Here is a 22,059-nt window from a genome sequence, read left to right on the forward strand (position 1 = left end):
GAGGTTAAATACTCCTTTACTACCTTTCCCATTTAAAAAATAATCTTCATTTCAGAGAATTCAAATAACCAAAAAAACCCCCCAAAACACAAAACAGGTGAGGCGTGGTTAAGCCAAATCATCCATCATCCTACTGTGTTGAAATAACCAATGTTAATGTTAATATTTTGGTAAATATCATTTGTTCTTTTACTTTGCTAAATATGTATATTTTTATAAAACTAGGCTCATTTGCATACTATTTCATAACCTGCTTTTTTCACTTAATACGTACTGTGCACATCTTAGGTTATTACATAGTCTTCTATTTTTATTCCTCTATTGTATGGCTGAACCATAATTTATTTAATACTCCAGGACATTTTGACTGTATGTCTTTTCAGTTATAAACAACACTTCGCTGAATCGTATGTACATCCATGACTGTTTTCTTAAGATAATTTCTTAGAAGTAGAATTGCTGGGTTAACAGATACACAAAAGTTTAAGGTTTTTTGATACTCACATAGTGTATTTTTGAAATACCTTTCATTTGATCCAGGCAGTATGTTACTATATAAGTGACTAAAGAAAAATGAGATGACTTTAAAATTTATACCAATATATACCAAAACAAATTTCTAAATTTAATAATTTGCTGGTAGTATTAAAGCTTTAAAGTAGGTAAAATCAGGTCAGCTTTGGGGTTATATGGCCTTCAGACCCTTCTGGCATGTGTCAGGTACATAATCTTTTATGCACATAAGAGGTAGTTGTGGCTTCTTACTTGGGCTGTTGCATTGAATTGAATGTCATGTTTTCTTCGCCTGTGGATTTTAAGTATATAAGCTCCTACATTAACCTCAAAGTGGTTTGTTTTTTTTAATAACTGCACCTTGCTTTTATAAGTATCTAAGAGAGAAATGAACTTCAGTGGCTAAAACATAGAAGAAGGGACTTGAGTAGCTTATTCCTCACTACCTCATTACAGTGAAGATGTTTTACTTCAGAATTTTTCTTAATGCTACCTTCCTAATGTCATACACGTGGAATGATGATGTTTTAAGCTATTTGTATTTCTTTTCCTCCTACAGTGTAATATCCATTCAGTATTTTTCCTTTCTTCAAAAACATGCCTTAATGCCTGTTTTCTGGATTTGGATTGTCTTAGTGGGTAAAGGAATACCAGTTACCTTTAATAATGCTAATTGAACATAGTGCTGAGGGTCCAACTACAAGAATTTTACAGCAGTAGCAAATAGGCATGAAAACCAAATAAAATAGTTTCTACCATTTGACAAGAATAAAATCTTACAGTGCAGGATTTTAAAAAAAATACTTTTTCTCTTAGGGAAAGTTTTTATCAACTGTCCAAAACAAGACAATAGTTGTTGCTTTATGTGATAAAATGTACTTTTGAGTTCAAATAAGTGGTACTGGGTAAGATCTATGCTAAAAGCTAGTCTGTTTTAAATGTGTATTTTTGGTCTCCCTGAATTCGATAATTTACATATTAATCTATGTTGACTTTGAACTCACATTAAGTCACATATAGTATGCTCATGAGTAAAAATTAGAACAACCCTACTGGACTTTTGTTTTTCAAGGAGCTGTACTATATACTGCCTGAAAAATACTCCATTTTGATGTATGGTTTCTTTCAGAGCTGGAAATGTTACTTTGCTTCCTTCACCAAATTGAGCTTCTTGCTCATATGCTCCAACCACACTGATTTATTGTGTCCTTGAGCCAAGTTCTTTGCCCCCTTCCATCTCCCTGCTGTGGCCTTAAACCCATATACTTCCCTCTGCCTAGTACATTCTTTCTTTCCCTCTGCCTGGCTAAGTCCCACATATCGTACAGCTTAAATTTCAGGAAAGCCTTTAAAACTTTTGTAAAAACTTTATACTAATTGCCACATACAGAAAATAGCACCACCCAAAGCTGAGTAGTTTTGTAACAGCCTAACATAGCTGGCTGCTATAGCCCCTTAGATATTTCTTTCAAGACTGCTACTTTTTATACCTGATTTTAAAGAATACAAAAACATTAGGCAGAATCTTTTAAACACTGGGTAGATGGTTGAAAAGTTGCTGGGCAAAGTAAGTCACAAAAGGACAGTGCTTTTCAGGCAGGGCAGGTATGCCAAGAAGGCTTAGTTATGCATATGGATAAGCATATATAACCCCCAATGCTGGGTTTACAAGAAACCAAATCCAAATCCTTATTTCAGACCAATCACTAATCAACACAAAGGAATAATATTTGGGTTAACAGCCATTTCCGGGAAATGACAGGCATTTCTTTGGAGGAAAGGACAACTTAAAAAATGGTTTCTTTCTATACATTTCCACCCTTGCAAGTAGCAGTCCCCTAAAGTGCTGTCTTGCAGGACAGTAAAAGGAGGAAATGAGGCATCTTATAGTTCTATACAGACTACAGACTACCATGTTTCCTACTCACGTGAAGGGCAAAGTAGAGCAAATTTTTATTTACACTTCAATTCCGAGAGTAAGGCAGCCTAGATACCCTCAATAACTCCCAGTTTACAAAACCAAATGCTGAATAAAACCTAAGCAACAATGTGATATTAAATAATATAAAATATATTCCAATGTATCACCGAGTTGACGTGAAAATAATTCATCTGCAAAACTCCAAAAACGAAGTAAAAATAGGAAACTGGTGAGGTGAGCCAGCACCAAAGCCTGATTTTGCCCTGGGAGTTCCGTTGAACTCTGGGGACCACGAAACAGCCGTGGAGGGGGACTGGACATAAAGCCCAAGGCTCACTGGGGTCTAGAAGGACCATCACAGAAATGGGCAGCAAGGAACCTTGCTTGTCTCAATTTTGGTGTTGGGTGGAGGGGGATAAGTCACCAGCACCCTCAAATTCTTAACCAAAGGCCAAGCCGCAAATTCTGTGTGATCTGAAATCACAGAACCTTCAAGCTGATAGCAAAGTGGTTTCAGATTGACAGCCTCTGAGTGTCTGGCAGAGCAAATTCTTTCAAGGATCTCAATTTCAGTCCATACGTCAAATAATTCCTATTTTCCAAAGAAGGTAAGTTTAAAATATCACTAAACAAGGAAAAATGGCACCAAAAGTGAAAAACAACAGTTTATACAATGGTAGAATCACCCACAAAGACTACTGGTATCAACACAGGAAAAAATTGAGTGTAAAGGAATAGAAAGAAGCATGGAAAACATGAATAGTAAGCAAAAGATTACACAGAAAACAAACATGGAGATTTTAAAACCAAATAGGACTCAAGAAGATAATTGAAAATAAAAACCCAACAAATAGAGGGGAAGAAAGAATAAGAAAATGAAAAACGAAAGACAAGGAAAGATGGCAGGAATGGACAAAAATGACATGACCTAGAAATCCAACTTATATTTGTAATCACAATAAATATAAATGTACTAACCTATCCAGTTAAAAAGACAGATTTTCTTTGGCCTTATCTTGTGTGTCTCCTGCAAACTTAAAATATAAAGCCAAAGAAAAACCTAGGATATTCAGATAAAGATTAATATTGCTATGGTAAGTAACAACAACAAAACAAAGGCAACAAGCATTCACAGAGACAGTCACTACATAGTTACAAAAGGTTTTATCACCAGGGAAGATAGAAAAACTATAAAATTAGTATGCCTCTAATAATACCACCCCCAAAAAAGCAAATAGTAACAACTTCAAGAGAAACAGAAATCTACCATAACAAGATCTTGAGACCCCTCAGGAAATAAGAAATCAAGTATATGGTAAATCAGTAAAGAGAAGATCTGTATAGCCCAACTAACAAGTTTGATCTAACGGACACGATACTCCACAGTTGGGGAATACACACTTTTTTCAAGAATACGAGGAACATGTATGAGAACTGGTCACATAATAAATCAAAGCCATTCTCACATTTCAGAAAACTGAAATCTTATAGTCCATATTCCCTGACAAAATGATAATAAAGATTAAGACAACTACAACATACCCCTGGCATTTGCAAATAACTTCTAAGATAACTAATGGGTTTAATATTCAAATCTCTGGAAGGAGTAATTAAGGGAAAAAAATGCAGAAATAAGCTAATAGGAATGAAAAAGTTATTGGTACAGATGCTGTGAAAACTACAAAGATAGATAACATGGATAAATTCACGTCAAAAAAATTTAAACTAAGATGAAATGGAGAAATCCCTAAAAAAAAAAATAAAGCTGACTCAGGAATAATATAAAACCCTAATGATCCTATAACCCTTAAAGAAATAGAATTAACAGTTAAAATTCTCTTAATGACCAATGGCTTTATTTTTTTTTTTTTTTTTTTTTTTTTTTTTTATGACCAATGGCTTTAAACACAAGGTCCATGACCATACGAGGGGGTTCTGGTCAAGATGGCACAGTAGGTTAGTGCTGTGCTTACCTTCTCTCACCACCACATGAAATTTACAACTAAACTACAAAACAACTGTGTTTGAGAATCACCTAAAATCTTGCTGAACTGAAACCTTACAACTAAGGACATGCAGAAGAAATCACCTCAGGACTGGTGGGAGAGGCAGTGACGCAGAATGGGCTGGTCTCACACCCACGTGTGACCATTAAAAATTGGGAGAGATATCTCGGCTGGAGTGGTTCCCCCCTGGGGGTGAGAGGCCCACCCACCACAGCCCAGGGATCCAGTGCCGGGAGAGAAGTCCCCATAATTTCTGGGTGTGAAAATCAACAGACATTGTGATTGAGTGAGACACAGGGTGGCTGGAGTTCTAGGCGCTCCTCCTAGACCATGCACAGACTTACCCACCAAGGGAATCACTGGCTCTGAGCTCCAGCACCAGGGCAGAAGCCGGAAAGGCAGCAGGGACACACGGGGGCAAACTGAGTTGTCTGACTTCAGGATGAAGGATGAAGGGACAGCTTTCTTCTGGACCGAGGAGCTGGATGGAAGAGCTGGCGGGAGCCACTGTTTCTTTGTTGAGCCCTCCCCCTTCCTGGCGTGCAGACGCAGGCGGCCGCCATACCTGAATGTCCATCAAGCTGGCTAACGCTGTTCATTTGCTGTTCCTTCCCCACGCTCTGGTGATTCGAGGCCATGCCCCGCCCAACTTTCAGGCACTCCCAAGCCGCTTCCGCTTCTGCTTCCAGTGGCTTTTTTTAAAAAAAAATAAATTTTATTGGGGAATATTGAGGGACAGTGTGTTTCTCCAGGGCCCATCAGCTCCAAGTTGTTGTCCTTCAATCTAGTTGTGGAGGGCACAGCTCAGCTCCAAGTCCAGTCACCGTTTTCAATCTTTAGTTGCAGGGGCGCAGCCCACCATCCTATGCAGGAATCGAACGGGCAGCCTTGTTGATGAGAGCTCGCACTCTAACCAACTGAGCCATCCGGCCGCCCCTCCGGAAGCTCAGTGGCAGCTTGTTGTCTTCAATCTAGTTGTGGAGGGTGCAGCTCACTGGCCCATGTGGGAATTGAACTGGCAACCCTGTTGTTCAGAGCTCGTGCTCTAACCAACTGAGCCATTTGGCTACCCCTCCAGTGGCTTTTTTGTACAAACTGTCTGCCTTAGCTCATGCTGCAGACTCTCCTCGGGTCTCTCAAAGGTTCGTGGAACTCAAACAAGCAGCATCTGGCTTGAGCGTCTCCTGTACCTTTGGCTGAGCAGCCCTAAGCCCGGCACTAGTGGCAGCTGTTTTGGTTCACAGCTTGGCCTCTTGAGGCACTTCTAAGCATGGCATGGGCAGCAGCCATCTGCAGATTTCTTTGTGGCTCCTGCCAGGTGGCCCCAGGTGGGGCTCAGGGTACTGCTGAACTTGACCTGCAGTGGCTCCCCCCTGAGGTAGCCCTGGGGCTGGCACCCCAGGTGGCCAGCTTTGAAGCCAGCTGGAGCATTACTCAGCCGCCTCCAAGAACAACACACCCAAAGGGCAGAGTGGGCAGGCACCAGAGTCCTGCTGAGGCAGAATATGCTCTGTAGGGTCAGCCCCTGCACAGCTCCTCCTGCAGTCAAGGCCAATGCTCACAACCAATGAACCCAAGGGTCAATCCCTCCCACCGATGTGTAAATAGCAACCAAAGCTGAACTACAAGAGGAGGGCACACACACTCACACAAGGGACACACCTGGAGTGCACGGCTAGTGACGAGGGAGACTGGGCCACTGGTCCCCTCAGCACACCTACTACATAAGGGCACTCTACTAACACCGGAAGACATAGCAGCCCTACCTAGTACAGAGAAACAAACACAGGGAGGCAGCCAAAATGGGGAGAAAAAGAAACACGTCCCAAATAAAAAAACAGAACAAAGCTCCAGAAAAAGAACTAAGCGAAATGGAGATAAACAATCTACGATACGCAGAGTTCCAAACACTGGTTGTAAGGATGCTCAGTGATCTCAGGGAGAGCTTCAACAAAGAGATAGGAAACATAAAAACGGAGATAGGAAACATAAAGAACCAGTCAGAAATAAAGACCACAATAATGGAAATGAAGAATACATTACAAGGAATCAACAGTAGATTAGATAAAGCAGAGAATAGAACCAGTGATGCAGAAAATAAGACAGCAGAAAACACCCAACCAGAACAGCAAAAAGAAAAAAGAATCTAAAGAAATGAGGATAATTTAAGAGGCCTCTGGGACAACATGAAGCCTACCAACATTTGCATTATAGGGGTACCAGAAGAAGAGAGAGAGCAAGGAATTGTAACCTATTTGAAGAAATAATGTCAGAAAACTTCTCTAACCTATTGAAGGAAATAGACATACAAACCCAGGGAACACAGACAGTTCCAAACAAGATGAACCCAAACAGGCCCACACCAAGACACATCACAATTAAAATGTCAAAGGTTAAAGACAAAGAAAGAATCACAAAAGTAGCAAGAGAAAAACAGTTAGTTACCTGCAAGGGAATCCCCATAAGTCTGTCAGCTGATTTCTCAACAGAAATTTTGCAGGCCAGAAGGGACTGGCATAAAATATTCAACGTGGTGAAAAGTAAGGACCTACAACCAAGATTACTCTACCCAGCAAGGCTATCATTTAGAATTGAAGGACAGATAGAGAGCCTCCCAGACAAGAAAAAGCTGAAGGAGTTCATCACCACCAAACCAGTATTACAAGGAATCTTAGAGGGACTTCTTTAAGATGAGACAAAAAAATTTTTTTAAAAATATGAAAAAAATGGCAATAACGACGTATCTATCCACAGGTACTTTCACTGTAAGTGGATTAAATGCTCCAATCGAAAGATAGGGAGGCTGAATGGATAAGAAAACAAAACCCCTACATATGCTGCCTACAAGAGATGTACTTCAGGGCCGGCCCGGTGGCTCAGGCAGTTAGAGCTCCATGCTCCTAACTCCGAAGGCTGCCGGTTCGATTCCCACATGGGCTAGTGGGCTCTCAACCACAAGGTTGCGGGTTCAACTCCTCGAATCTCACAAGGGATGGTGGGCTCTGCCCCTGCAACTAAGATTGAACACGGCACCTTGAGCTGAGCTGCCACTAAGCTCCCAGATGGCTCAGTTAGTTGGAGCGCATCCTCTCAACCACAAGGTTGCCGGTTCGACTCCCGCAAGGGATGGTGGGCTGTGCCCCCTTCAACTAGCAACGGCAACTGGATCTGGAGCTGAGCTGTGCCCTCCACAACTAAGACTGAAAGGACAACAACTTGACTTGGGAAAAAAAAAAGATGTACTTCAGATTGAAAGACACACACACACAGTCTGAAAGTAAAGGGATGGAAAAAACATATTTCATGAAAATGGAAACAAAGAAACAAACATAAAAGCTGAGGTAGCAAAACTTATACCAGACAAAATAGACTTCAAAACAGAGACTGTAACAAGAGACAAAGAAGGACCTAGTAATCACACCTCTGGATATTTATCTGAACAAACCCAAAATGCTACTTTGAGGGGCGTGTTCATCCATATGTTCATTGAGGCATTATTTACAATAGCCAAGATAAGAAGGCAACCTGGGTGTCCCTGAATAGATGAATGGATAAAGAAGAGGTGGTACATATATACAACGGAATATTACTCAGCCATAAAAAAGAAGGAAATCTTGCCATCTGCAACAACATGGATGGACCTAGAGGGTACTCTGCTGAGTGTAATAAGTCAGACAGTGAAAGACAAGTGTCATATATTTCACTTATAATTGGAATCTAAAGAACAAAATAAATGAAACAGAAAAAAACTCATAGATACAGAGAACATTCTGATGGCTGCCAGAGGGGAGGGGGGTTGGGGGATATGTGAAAAGGGGACGGGAATAAGAAGTACAAATTGGTTGTTACACAAAGTCGTGGGGATGTAGGGTATAGCACAAGGAATATAGCCAATAATATTGTACTAACTGTATGTGGTGTCAGATGGGTACTAGATCTATTGGGGTGACAGATGGGAGGGGGGTTGGGGGCAGGATGAAAAAGGTGAAGGGATTAAGAAATACAAATTGGTAGTTATAAAATAGTCATGGGGATGTAAAGCATAGGGAATACAGTCAATAATAAGGTAATAACTATGTATCGTGCCAGGTGGGTACTAGACCAGTCAGGGGATCACTTCTTAAATTACACAAATGTCTAACCACTATGCTGTACACTTGAAACTAATATAAAATAATACTGAATGTCAACTCTAGTTGAAAAATTTTTAAAGAGGGGAAAAGATCAATAATATGTGACAGCGTGGGACAGTGTCAGACGGTGGCTGGACTTATCATGGTGGTCACTTCTTTAGCAAGAGAATATAACCAATAGTGTGGTAATAACATTGTATAGAGCTAGGTGGGCACTGCTGAATAACTATGATGTACACCTGAAACTAATGTAACATTGCATGTTAGCTGTATTTTAATAAAAATCTTTAAATAAAAGACAAGGTCCAATCTTAAACTCTTCCAGACAATTGAACAACTCATTTCATGAGGCTAGTATAACCTTGACATCATAGTAAGACAATGACAGGACATGAAAGGAGCATTATAGGCTGGTTTCACTCATGAACATAGGAGCAAAAATGCTAAACAAAATATTGGCAAATTAAGTCCAACAATGTACACACACACACACACACACACACACACTCTCTCTCTCTCTCTCTCTCTCTCTCTCTCTCTCTCTCTCTCTCTCTCTCTCTCTCTCTCTCCCACACACACTCACACACCCACATACACACCGTGACCAAGTTGGGTTTATTCTAGGAATTAAAGGTTGGTTCAATAGTAAAAAGTCAATTACTATAATTTAATACATTAAAATTAAAACAATTCCACCATTTAAATAGATGAGAAAATGCAATAAAATTCAACATCCTTTTATAATAAAACTATTAGCAAACTAGAAATAGAAGACAATGTCCTTCACCCTATAAAGGTCATTTATAAAAAAAAAATACTGAACTGAAATGTTGAAAGCATTCTCTCTAAATTGGGGTTAAGACAAGGATGTTCATCGTAAGTTCTACTGAACACTGTACTATAGGTCCTAGTCAGTTCACAAATGTAAGAAGAAATTTTTTAAAAGTTAAAAGCATCAGAGAGGAAGAAAACTTCCACTATTTGCACATCACATAAATATATATAAAAAAGTAAAAGAATAGCTAGCTAGATACATTATTAGAGCTTGTGATTGCTGGATCCAAAATTAACACATAGTGACAATATATCTATAATCAGCAACAACCAGTTAGAATAGAAATTGTAATTTAAAAAAACTTACCATAGGATTAAAAGATATAAAACTCCTAGAAAGAAATCTAATATAAAACGTGAAGGCGTAATATAGAGGAAAATTATTAAAGTTTATTGAGAGATATTTAAAGATCAAATAAATGGAGAGATATACAATGTTTTTGGCTAGGAAGACTCATTATTGAAAAGATATTAATTTTCTCCAAGTCGATCAACAGATTCAATACAATTACAAAAGATAATACACAAACTGGGAGAAGATATATGTAACATGTTTAAATAACAAGGAATTGGTATCCAGAATACATAAAGAAATATGAATCAATGAAAAAAGACACACACCCAATAGAAAAATGGGCAAAAGACATGAACAGGTATTTCATAAAAGAGGAACACTTTTATATATGAAAAAAACACTCAATTTCATTAGTAATCAGAGAAATGCAAATTAAACCCACAGTAAGATACCATATAATAGCCATCCAATTGGCAAGTATAAAAGACAGTTGAGACCAAGTGTTTGCTAAGATGTGGAACAATGACACTCCGGGAGTGTAAACTGGTACAAATGCTTTAGAAAACAGTTCAGCATGACCAAGTAAAACCTGCTTCTTGGAGCAGCGGTTCTCCAAATTTTTGGTCTTAGAACCTCTTTACATCCTTAAAAAGTATTGAGGACCTCAAATTGCTGTTGTTCATGCAGGTTATATTTATCAATACTTGTTGTATTAGAAATTAAAGCAGACATTTTCAAACACAAAAATTCACAAGTACACACTTGATTAGCTGTCAGAATGATGATGTCATCACACATCTGGAAAATATTTAAACTCGTGAAAAAATGAGAGTAAAGGATAAATAATGTCTCAGTATTCTTATGAAAATAGTTTTGTCCTCACAGAGCTCTTGAAAGGATCTCAGGAACCCTCAGAGGTCCCTGGACCACACTTTGAAAACCACTGCCCTAGAGCAACTCTGTACATGTACATTAGGAGACATGCACAAGAATTCATTCATTCTTCAAAGCATCTACCTTGTGCCAGGCATCGTGAATGTCTAAACAGACAAAATCAGACTAAATCAGACCGTATGGGCTTACACTGTAATTGGCAGAATGTTCACACCAGCATTGTTTGTAATAGCCCCAAATTGAAAATAATCCAAATCTCCATTAACAGAAGAACCGATAAATGGTGGTATAGTCATGTAATGGAATACTATACAGCAGTGAAAACAAATGAAATACAGTTACATGCATAAACATGGATGGGAATCTCAGAAACAGTTGTCAGAAAAAAGTCACAGAATACATTCAGCATTAATACCACTTACATAACAGTTCAAAAACAGGTAAGTCTAAACAACATATTAGGGATACATATATAGATGAGAGGACCATACATAAAGACATGGGAATTATTAACAAAAAAATCCAGAATGTTTACCTCGTGTGATGTGTGTGGAAGGAGGACAAATGAAGGATTCTAGGTATCTGAGAATGTTCTAGTTCTTAAGCTGATGGTTGAGTGTATGTGTGTGGTCATTTTACCTATATCCCAACAAATATTTTAAAATAAAAGATATAAGGTCACGCAACACAAAATTTCATCAACCGAAAGGGAATGTCTTCTGCTGTTTCTGCTGCTGCTGTGAATTGCAAATCAGCCAATTACTGTACGTGGTGGGGACAAAGTCCATGATAACGTGAAAAAAGAAATGAGTATGGGCTCTTCCTCACAGAAGTTAACTAGGTTCCCATAGAGTCAGGGTCCAACAATATTGTATTATTAACGGTATTACAGTACTGCTCTGCCAAGGAGGCTGGAGTCACGGGCATGATTCTGATAAATTGGTTACTTTGTTCACTGGGTAGAATTATTCGTATAAAAGCTGATAGATGAAGTAGATCCCAAAATAAACTGACAAAGACATTGCCTCTTTCCTGAACTCTGTTGATGTTCAAAAATACAAATTCCCTTTGGCACATTCTTCTAATAATGCATTTGGTGTTAAGTAATCCAAAAACACAGACAGTGCATGGTGGCTACTGACTGTGCACATTGATTGATAATAGGTGACAGGTCATAACAATTTTGCAATCACGTCTTTGCCAAGGTCATCGCTGGCAGTGCCATTTTGCAGATTAAACAAGACACAGTTAAGGGACAACTTCTCCTGATTCAGGGCATTTAGCTAAATTTTGGTATACAATTTAAAAATTGGGAAAAAAACAGATCTTGAAACGTTCGATCTATCCTGTGTATCCAAACAGGGCAGGCTCAAGTTACCATCTTGAGGTAGGGAGCTGGTGCAACAGGTAGCCTTGGCCTGGCAATAAGTTCCTGGCACCCATGCCCAGGACATGGGGGAAGTAGAAAGTGGATTCTCCAGGTCCAGTCTCCCCAGCTGGGTCTAACACAAGGGTGCCAACTCATTAGGAAGTCCCAGACATGATAGTGGATATTTTAAACATCTCAGGCAGCTGTAAGACCCCAAATCATACGCATATTTAAGCTGGAATGGACAATGTCACCAGGAGGTGCTAACCTGCAGGTAGCAGGATTGTTGGACCTGCAGCACTCTGCCCACTCTTACAAGCTGTGTAGCCATAAGTGGCACACGCACACCTTTGTTATATTAGATGGTAATTATCATACCCGTAGCTTTTTCCTTTGTCGCTAATAAAAAACAGAGAATTAAGGAGGGAACCTTCCTCAGCTCTTAGGGCGTTTCCACCCTATTTCCCCAGATAGGAGGAGGAATGGATAATCCTCTCGTTCAGAGCTGGACCTCTGCTGGACCATGATTTACTAATGGAAAGAGTTTCTCTATGTTCAAAACCAAATGCCAGCTGCTACCTTCTATTTTTACGGTGTATAATGCTCAGACACAAAGGGTTCTCTTTGTACCTTCCTCATTCTCATTCTGAGGAGTGAGTGACGTGTCCTCTAGTTTCTTGTCTCTGGGTGGGAAGGGGACCAGGAAAGGGGAGTGGGTGGGACGAGGGCGCATTTCCTTCTCTGTTACAGCTTTCATATCTGATATGGCACATACTTTTTGCACTTTTATCTTCAGTGGCTCTATGTAAACACCCTCCACATTTCTGAGCACTCTGCAAAGACTGTTGAACCAGCAAATCAAATCAGGAAATAGGAAATCCCTGTGGCTCCCTGGCCTTTGCTCTATTCTAGACCAAAAGGCTTCATGGCCCTGTATTCTCAAGACTCTTGAATTTGAGGTACTGGCAGGGGTGGGTCAGATTGTGAATTTGATGAACTTCAGTACGAGGCCCTTGCTCACTTTAAGTTACCCAAGATACCAAATGGACAAAAGAACCTTACACTGTTTCTGAAGGACTTGCTGAGATGTACAGGCCCACGAGTGGAAATTTTCCTGAATTTAGTTCTGCAGAGGACAGGAAAGAAGCCAATGGACACTAATAAGATATAGAAATCTATTTTGAACAAGGAAGCTGGTATCCTTGGATATTATAGCCTTTTCTTTCTTCATTCAGTTTATATAATGTATTGTTTCTCCACAGAATGTTTTTATAGGCATGATAAAAAAAAACACAAAGTCTTTTCCTGAGGTATAGGAATAGATAAGTATAGGGATTCCCACCTATAGCTGGGAAACTTGGAAGGAAGGTGTGTCAATGTCACTTGCTTTCCAGTAGTGTGAGAATCCTTTGTTCTACAGCTCAGAGGTGACACCAGTGACCTGCCTTGATATGTACCTGAATCCAGCGCGACTCTAATGCTGGTGTTCCGTGCCCTCCAGCAGCTCCCTGTGCTCAAACCCTAAGTAGGTAGTAGTTTCTCTAATGTTACACAATTGCCCATGCCTTTCCTACATGGAAATCAGAAAGATTAACTTTACAAATATCTTTAGCTTATTCTCCTGATCATCCAATGATAAAAATCGTAATCCAGCAATGTCCACTGATCTCATTAAATGCTCAGGTCCTTTGAGACTCAAGACTTCCTCTAGAGATCTACACATACCGATACTAAATCCCTTTTGGCCTAGCAAATATGTGACACATCCTTATTTGTCCCAGAACTTCTCTTAGGACCCTACGTAACTGCAGGATAGGGTAAGACAAAGCTGGAGTTTGTTATTTCCTCATGAGGCTTAAATCTGCTAAAAACTCTTTCCCTTTCGAAGCCTGCCTCCCATTTTGACCCCAGTTTGAGAAGGAGGAGTGAGAGTATGGCGAGATGTAAAGATGACAATTTTCTTTAATAATTCGTTAAAATATTTAAGTACCAGCTAAATGAGTGATATGGAAGAGACGTAAACACCCAGTCTCTGCCTCAAAGACCTGCCAGCTGGCAGGGGGAGAGAAACAGTGCTAACAAACAAGGGCACGAAGTTTTTAGGCAGCTGTAACAGAAGGACACAGCTATAACAAAGGACAGTGGGGACACAAGAAGAAAGGGTCAAATCTACTTGGAAATAGACTATGTCCGGAAAGGCTTCATCAGGTTGGCAACACGTGACCTGAATCTTGAAAAAAACGCATGGAGATAGGTGAGGGTGGAAAAGAAGAGCAGACAGAAGACGCTTAAAGGAAGATAGAGAGCATGGTATCAGAGAAACTAGAAAATTGTGAGAGTCAAGAGAGTGCTTAAAAGTTTCAAATGACAAGAATCAGTATAATGAAAGAATTCACTGGATTTGAGAAATGAGAAGTTATCCCCAATCTTTGCTAGAGCCATTTTAGTGGACAGAAGCCCCGCTGCTCTGAGTTAAAATGGGTGAAAAGCAGAAGGAAAAAAAATATTAAGAATAAATAGAATTCATTTATATATGGAATCTAAAAAAACAAAACAGAAACAGACTCACAGATACAGAGAATAAACTGATGGTTGCCAGAGGAGGTGGTGTGTGAAGATGAGTGAAAAGGTGAAGGGGATTAAGGGGTACAAAATTCCAGTTATAAACTAAGAAGTCATGGGGATGTAATGTACAGCACAGGGAATACAGTCCATAATATAATAAATTTGCACAGTGACAGACATACTAGACTCATGGTGATCCAATCATAAGGTATGATAAATGCTGAATCACTATATCATACACCTGAAACTAATATAATATTGTATGCCAACTATACTATAATTTAAAAAAATGTAAAGAGTAACTAGAAGACAAAAAAGAGGTGACAACAAGTTTAGACTGTGTTTTGGAGCCACTTGCCTTTTTACTTTCAAGCAAACTAGTTCAGCTACAGTAAGGATTAGGCTTTACATTTCTATAAGAAAATGACTCCCAAACACAATGTATGAATTGAAAAACAAGTTTTTAGACACAATTCACTCTTTATGAAACTGCCTATATTATTTTAAGTGAATGATATAAAAATCAACATTTCTAGAGATTTACTCTGCCATTACTAATTTTTCTTTCATATAGTTCAAAATAAATAACACCTATAATTGGTTATAGTAGAAAAGGTACTTTATTTTACATATCATTGGTACACAATACATAAAACTGCCTAAAATCAGCCTTGGGAAACATAAGTGTCAGTTATACCTTAAACGGTCAAAAACCAAGTCTATTTTGCAACCTACTTCATTTATGACCAGATGACTGCAATAATTTTAAATACTAATAATGTATTCATATTCAATGTTACAAATTATTTTTATGCTACAAGTGTTGCAATTTTAAAAAATATCTTTAGTTATAGTAGACCATATCTCTAACCAGAATAAACCTTTGCTAGTCTACAAGTCTTTAAAATAATGGATCAGCAGTTTCACCTTTTTATAGATGATTATATTTATGTAATTGGGTTAGGGGGCAGGGGGCCGCATACATGCAATCAGATTATTTCCATTTAAAAGAAATGCAGATGAAAGTGAGTTTATAATACCCTATCGCTACGTAAATTGCCAAAACAGTTTACTAAATTAAAATGAAGTCAATACAATTATTTTAGAAAACATAATTCTAAGAGCATGCAACGTCAAAATCGTTTTACTACATATGTGAACCAAAGTTGCAGAGCCCAGGAAGAGGACTGTGGCATAAAGACTTGTACATCTGAATTGCTTACCCAGCTGGAGGAGTAAAGAAAGTAATTTAACTCAGTGCAAATCCTCTTATGATATCTGCAAAATAAAACCCACTGCTACTTAAAAAAGTCTTCACTTAGAAATGTGCCAATTGTAAGACGCTAAATGCACTTTTGTTATTATTTACCCCAATCCATTCTGGTCACGAACACACAGCTCAAAGAGCTCTTATTAACTATTAATGTCAAAACCAAAGAGATTTCTCAACAGCATCTTTCAGTCACCAGCACTTATCAGAGAGATATATGTGACTAGTACTTAATGTACAAATACCAAAAAACCAAAAAAACGATAACAGAGTCTGCCTTTCTCTCTAGAAAATAAGACATGTTAGAACCACAGGTTCATACTCACCTCCTGGTCTAGAACAGTAGAGGCATTTAAGTAAACTAAACCCAATACTAAATAGGTATAAATGTGCACACTCAAATACTCTATTCTTTGTTTAAAGTCAACTTATTCTTTGTCATCAAAAGAAGTGCTTCAAGATGCAAATTGTTAATTAATGTAGAGAATAAGGGGTTAAAAGCCAGACCTTTTTCTAAGAAAGCAAGTAGATCATTAAAATAATTGGACTTGAAACATATACTTACTATAACTTTCCATTCTTACTCTTTTTATAACTAAACACATACATATACACAACAAACCCTAGCATTTTACATGTGCAAAATTGCTTACCATTTATTTTATTTAACTTTGGTTAAGTATTTCTTTAGACTATATCAGACATATGGAAGATATTCAAATGATTACAAACATAATAATGAGGTAAGTTAAAATTCTACTAGTGCAAAAAAGCAAGCATATGCCAAAAGCAAAAGCATATGAGTTAAACAAATGCAGAATGAAGCTCTCACCAAGGGAGGTGCTGGGATAACAAACCAGAGAAGCTCCTTGTAAACATTGATTGTAAAGTACATTTAAAGATTAAGAATTCATACAGCCACAAAAAACGGTATTCTAACATCACCATAGTAGTGCATTTATTTTACCTTTAGAGTTTGGAAATCACTCATTATGTGTCTAACAGTTTGCATATTTTTTTTCAGAAACTTAATTAGTGAGACACATTAATTACAAATACTGTAGTATAAAAATCCCAGTTCTTTACAAAAATTATATATTAAAATATTCTATACACTTTAAATTAGTAACTGGAACATACATATATATCCGTTCTGCAAAATTAAATCCATCTTTTCTGGGAATATTACACATGAAGTTTGAGGACATAGCTACTCAGTCAACCTAAACTGGCATAAGATTACAAGGTATAAAAAAGATAGACCTGTGCCCCTGCAGTTACTGCAGCTCTTAGTTTGAAATATCTTTTCTGCCATTATTGCTCTGTATATCCATTCCCGATTTGAATAGACAGTGAAACCATGAAATTCCTAAAAGGTTTAAAACAGGTTATGTGTAGCAGAGTATCCATAATGCCTATCTGCATCTTTAAGGTTGTAATGGAACCTGAGTATGCTATCTAATGCTTATATCTCAGTTGTAAAAAAGTTTATACAATTTTGAGGTAAAAACAATGCAAAAATAAAACATTTAGAGCATTTACAAAAATTTTACAAATGTTTAAAACACTTTCAAAATTTGTGTCCTTTTAAGGTGCTTTTTTCTTTCTGCAATAAGGGGGACACATACTTTAATTTTGAATTTTAAATTATGAATGTTTTAATTTCAGCTAAAGCAAAGTTGGGCCATGAAGACAGATGTTAAAATGCTCAAGAATATACTTCACTCTGATGAAAATACAGAATTTAAGTGCTAAAAGGGACCTTGAAGGTAAATTCTTTTAACTCCCTCGTGTAATGAGGAAATTGAGGGCCAGATAAGTTAAGTGCTTTGGCCAAAAATATATTCCAATATATCACCCTGGTGTAAATCAAGAAGACCCATTATTCTTTTTGTATTTTGCCATGATTCTTGGAAGATAATGAAAATTCAAAAGCAGAGTTTCTGAACTTGCCTCTTTCTTTCTTTTTTAATTTCTTAAGCTCTGTGCTAACTGTAGATAAACAAAGAAATCAAATAGCTGCTAAAATTAGTATCACAAATATTATTCAGTAGAAGATAGTTATAAGAGGACCACTGCTCATACAGAATACAGGTAGAGGAAGTGAGTACTCAAAGTCAGGGCCTTTACAATGTGGAGAACATTCACTCTATAAGACAACACAGTGTACAAACGCCAGTTACTAGAATCATGTCAATAACTCGAGGATGACTGAGTGACATGGCCTTTATAAAAGATATTGGAGTAATAAAGCCGTCCAGCTTTTACCTTAACTTTACAATTTTCCTTTATAAAAATGCTACAACTATAAGGAAGAATCCATATACTACTTGTCAAAGAGTCTTTGCTTCTTTCCTATTTTTATTTGGATCTAGAGTTGAGCAACTACATTTTAAGAACAACTTACAAAGTCAAATGTATAACTACTAGAAATACAAAGAATACTCTTTTAAATGACAAATCTTCATAACCAGTTACTAATAAATAATCGTAATCACAATAGCTTTAGTAAAAAAGAATCAATTTAAAGGTGCTTTTTTATTGTTACCTTGAAGCCATCGAACTTGTGTAGCTGGTCCATATCCCTTTTCATTCTTTGCCGATATCCTGAACACAATGGCAGGTCTGGATGTGTAATCAATGTGTGCATTTGCAAGCTGCCCAGCAGTTACTATACATGATGTCTTAAGACCACAATAAATCCTCATAAATACAAGCTGACTTGGATTCTCTTGTATTTGTGCTGTGCGAATTGCCAAGTAGGCTGAATATTCCAAAATATTTCCAGAAGGTGAAGTGGGAGGTTCCCAGGAAAGATGGATACCCTCAACATTCTTGGAGAGAGGGAAGAAGAAAAAACAAACAGGTAAAGGTTCTCAAGTTTTCTCTCATATCAGTTATATTGAGTCTATCTTTAGAACACAAAATGATGCTTTTTGCTGTGGTAATTAGATGTTCGAACTTTTATTGTTGAGTTTTAAAAAACCTACCTTAATTGGATCTGCAATGTTTAATTCATGCCCACTTTTCTTTTTTCCCCCCCTTTCTTCCACCTCCCCACTCCCTCACTCTGGTTCAAGTCATTGTTTCTTAGTCTAGTTGTGTAGGACACAGCTCCCTGGCCCATGATGGTATTATGAACCTTGAGCTTCCCCGGGCTGAGGCAGTTGGTCGCCAGTCATGGTCGGTCAGCACCACACAGCAGCCCACGATGGTTGTGGGCCATACACGCTGGCCAATGGCAGCACACAGCAGCCTGACGCAGCTCACGCCAAGCTCCAGCTACTCATGGCCGCCGAGCTCCAGGGAGAGCTGTTGCTCACAATCTTAGCTGTAGAGGGCGCAGCTTACTGGCCCATGTGGGAATCGAACCAGCAACCTTGGCTTTAGGAGCACTGCGCTCTAACCACCTGAGCCACCAGCCGGCCCTTATAACAACTTTTCAACATAAATAGGCTTAAATATCTGCCTGTATTATCCCAAGAAAGAGATTTTTCTTACTTGAAAGCAGACTTTTTCTTTTCTAAGGAGGGGCAGGACCATAGGAAAACATAAAATCAAATTTCTTGTATTCTATTAAAATTCTCCAGCACAAACGTTTTGGTTCCATAAACAAGAACAAAATTAATATTAAGAAGCATACCAGATTTCCCTGACTTTCTCTAATTTGGATGCTGTAATTCTGCTTGAAATTTGGTCCTTAAAATATTGTGTGATTAGCAAAGAACGTATTTTAAACTTTTAATCCACCTCTTTTAGGTATCTCTCATTGACTCTTTTTTTTTTTTTTGAAAGACTAAACAGAGAACTCCAAGGATTAATTTAGGAAGTCCAATATTTGACTGTAGAGTTCTAGATAGTGCAGAGAAAGTTGAAAGAAATTTTTACAAAATACAATTCAAATAAAAAACAACCTGAAAACCAAGGGTCTCCAGATCCAGAGGGATCCCCCCCACCCCCAAATATTCAGGAATAAAATGAAGGGCCTTACAATAAAAAGTTAGAATAGTCTGAGAGTTAACCTGATAACACCAACATCCTGATTTAAAAAAAAACACAAAACTTCCAGTCTAAAACGCCAAAGCTAGGTCTCCAATCTAAACCAGTCTATCCTCATAAATCAACATCAGACACTAATAAGAATCTCTAAACTGGCAGTTTTATTTCATGTACAAAGTTTCACATAATTGAAATGATCAAGTCTTGACCAGACATCTTACCTTTGAAATTTTGACTGCAGAAGGAGCTCCAGGAAAACCAGGAATACAAGTTTTAAATTCACTGATTTTGCTGAAAGGGCCTATTCCACAACCATTGATAGCAGCAACCCTGAATCTGTATCCTGTGCCTGGAACAAGATCTTGTTTCTTAAGTAAACTGTAGTCAGGGACGTCTGCATTTCCTATCTAAATGTAATACACGCAAAAGTAAAGAAAAGGTTCAATGAATTATTTTTAACTAGATGAAACTTAAAGAATGAATTATGTTTTAAGGTTCTAGTTCACATTTATTTATTTCTCTCTTTTCACAGCTGGAATGAGCCCTCCAATACAAAAGCAACCAAGCCCATAAATTGGTCATTCTTATTCAGAGGAAAAGTGCCTTTTCCAGTTGAGAATCACTGATTATAAAAAGCGAGTAAGGGTATGCTGCACATGAAGAGTATGAATGTAGAAAACAATTAACAACCACTATAAACGAAGTAACAACTATCTCATCTCCATGCTGAATAAATGTTAAATTAAATAACTGGACTGCATACTCTGAGTAGGAAGATTATAACATTTACCACTTTCAAACAATTTTTACATGTTCTCCCACACTCTTACTACACCTCTGTGAAACGTGTAGCACAAGTATCATCCCATTACTTTTATTTTTTATTAAATTTATTGAGGTGACATTAGTTAATAAGATTACACAGGTTGCAAGTGTACAATTGTGTACTACATCATCTACATACTGCTTTGTGTGCTCACCACCCAGAGTCAAACCTCCTTTAGTCACCATATATTTGACCCCCTTTTTAAGGGAGTTGTGTCATCTCCATTTTTAGATGAAGAAACGGAGTCTCAGAGAGGTTAAACGAATGATCTGTCCAAGGTCACACTGTTGAGTGCTGGAGCTAATGATTCAAACCAAATTTACTGGTTCTAGATTTTAAGCTCTTTTTATCTTTTGGGGGAAAAAAGGTAGCCACTAGGACCTTAGATATGGATATTTCCTTATATGAAATCAAACTGTAGCCAGGAATTTCATTAGGCATAATACTATCAAATTATTAACCAGGATTTCTATTGTTTTCAAGAATTGGAAGAATTCAATATGAAAAAGGACACCAGAAGTAATATTAGAGAAACTAAAATATAATGATAAATGATATATTCTCCATTTGTGTAGATCTTTGGGAGATTCGAACTGAATATCTATTTCCTTGGCAATTCCCTCTCTGAAATTCTCCATTCCAGAAAAAGATTAGTTCAATGTGCTTTGGGGCTGTTACCTGTATCACAATTCTTAAAGGGCTAATATCTCACTTATACATTTGGGGTCCTCTTTAAGGGACTTCAGAATCAAGGGAAAATTAGACGATATTCAACAGCCCACAGCAGCTTTTGAATTTTTTAAATTGCGAAATCAGAAATAAAAAAATTCTCAGTAAAAAAAAAAGTTCTATTCTCTGAACACATCAAGTAACAAAATTAGAGATATTTCAAAAAATCCTTATCTGTACTGGCCAGACTCTGTTATTTATGACCTTCTTGTGATATAGTCTACAAAAAAAGCCTTTAAAAAAGAATACAAGATAACTACATATATAGAATTCTAAACGATAGACTGTGAACAGATCCCAATTTCATGCATGCAAGAGATTTCAATCAAGGTTATAAAAGAATCTCATTCTTGAGGCTTATAACTCAGAGAGAAAAAAATGTATCAATAGCTACCTTTGAGATGCTTTGTTTCCCTTTTGGCAGCAAATAAAATTGGCTCACCAAAGCTGTATTATTTTTAAAAATTCCTACATCACACCACTGCCGTTCTCCCGCTTTCATTGTGGCCACTGGATTTGAAGGAGTCTCTTTCTAATTTCAGAGAAAGAGAAATGTATGAAGACTCTTTACTGAGCATATAAGAAATTTTAAGATTTAATAAATCCATGCAGTGATCTACAAGTAAATATATGGGTAAACACCACAACATTAATAGCTCATGAGTAAATAAACTCTTAACAGATTAGGTCAACTGAGAGTGAAAC

The 22,059-nt window shown here is 37.7% G+C and overlaps 1 protein-coding gene across 4 annotated transcripts in view; it reads right to left on the minus strand.

Annotated features, from left to right (window-relative positions):
* Window positions 1-10,209: 10,209 nt before the first annotated feature.
* The window catches only part of HCFC2 (host cell factor C2), a 41,403-nt gene continuing 29,553 nt past the window's right edge, over window positions 10,210-22,059 (minus strand). The window contains exons 13-16 of one of the 4 annotated variants that reach the window (XM_081058526.1): window positions 21,749-21,886; window positions 20,021-20,206; window positions 18,349-18,634; window positions 10,210-10,406 (exon numbers count right to left, since the gene is read on the minus strand). In XM_081058526.1, the coding sequence (XP_080914652.1) occupies window positions 10,348-10,406; window positions 18,349-18,634; window positions 20,021-20,206; window positions 21,749-21,886 (669 nt within the window). In that variant the 3' untranslated portion in view covers window positions 10,210-10,347. Of the gene's footprint in view, window positions 10,407-14,876; window positions 15,809-16,433; window positions 18,635-20,020; window positions 20,207-21,748; window positions 21,887-22,059 lie in introns of those variants that run through there. The other 3 variants (XM_081058524.1, XM_081058525.1, XM_081058523.1) reach the window with 3 other exon arrangements.

This window comes from Rhinolophus hipposideros (assembly GCF_964194185.1).
Source record: "Rhinolophus hipposideros genome assembly, chromosome: 9".
In the NCBI taxonomy this organism is placed as follows: domain Eukaryota; kingdom Metazoa; phylum Chordata; class Mammalia; order Chiroptera; family Rhinolophidae; genus Rhinolophus; species Rhinolophus hipposideros.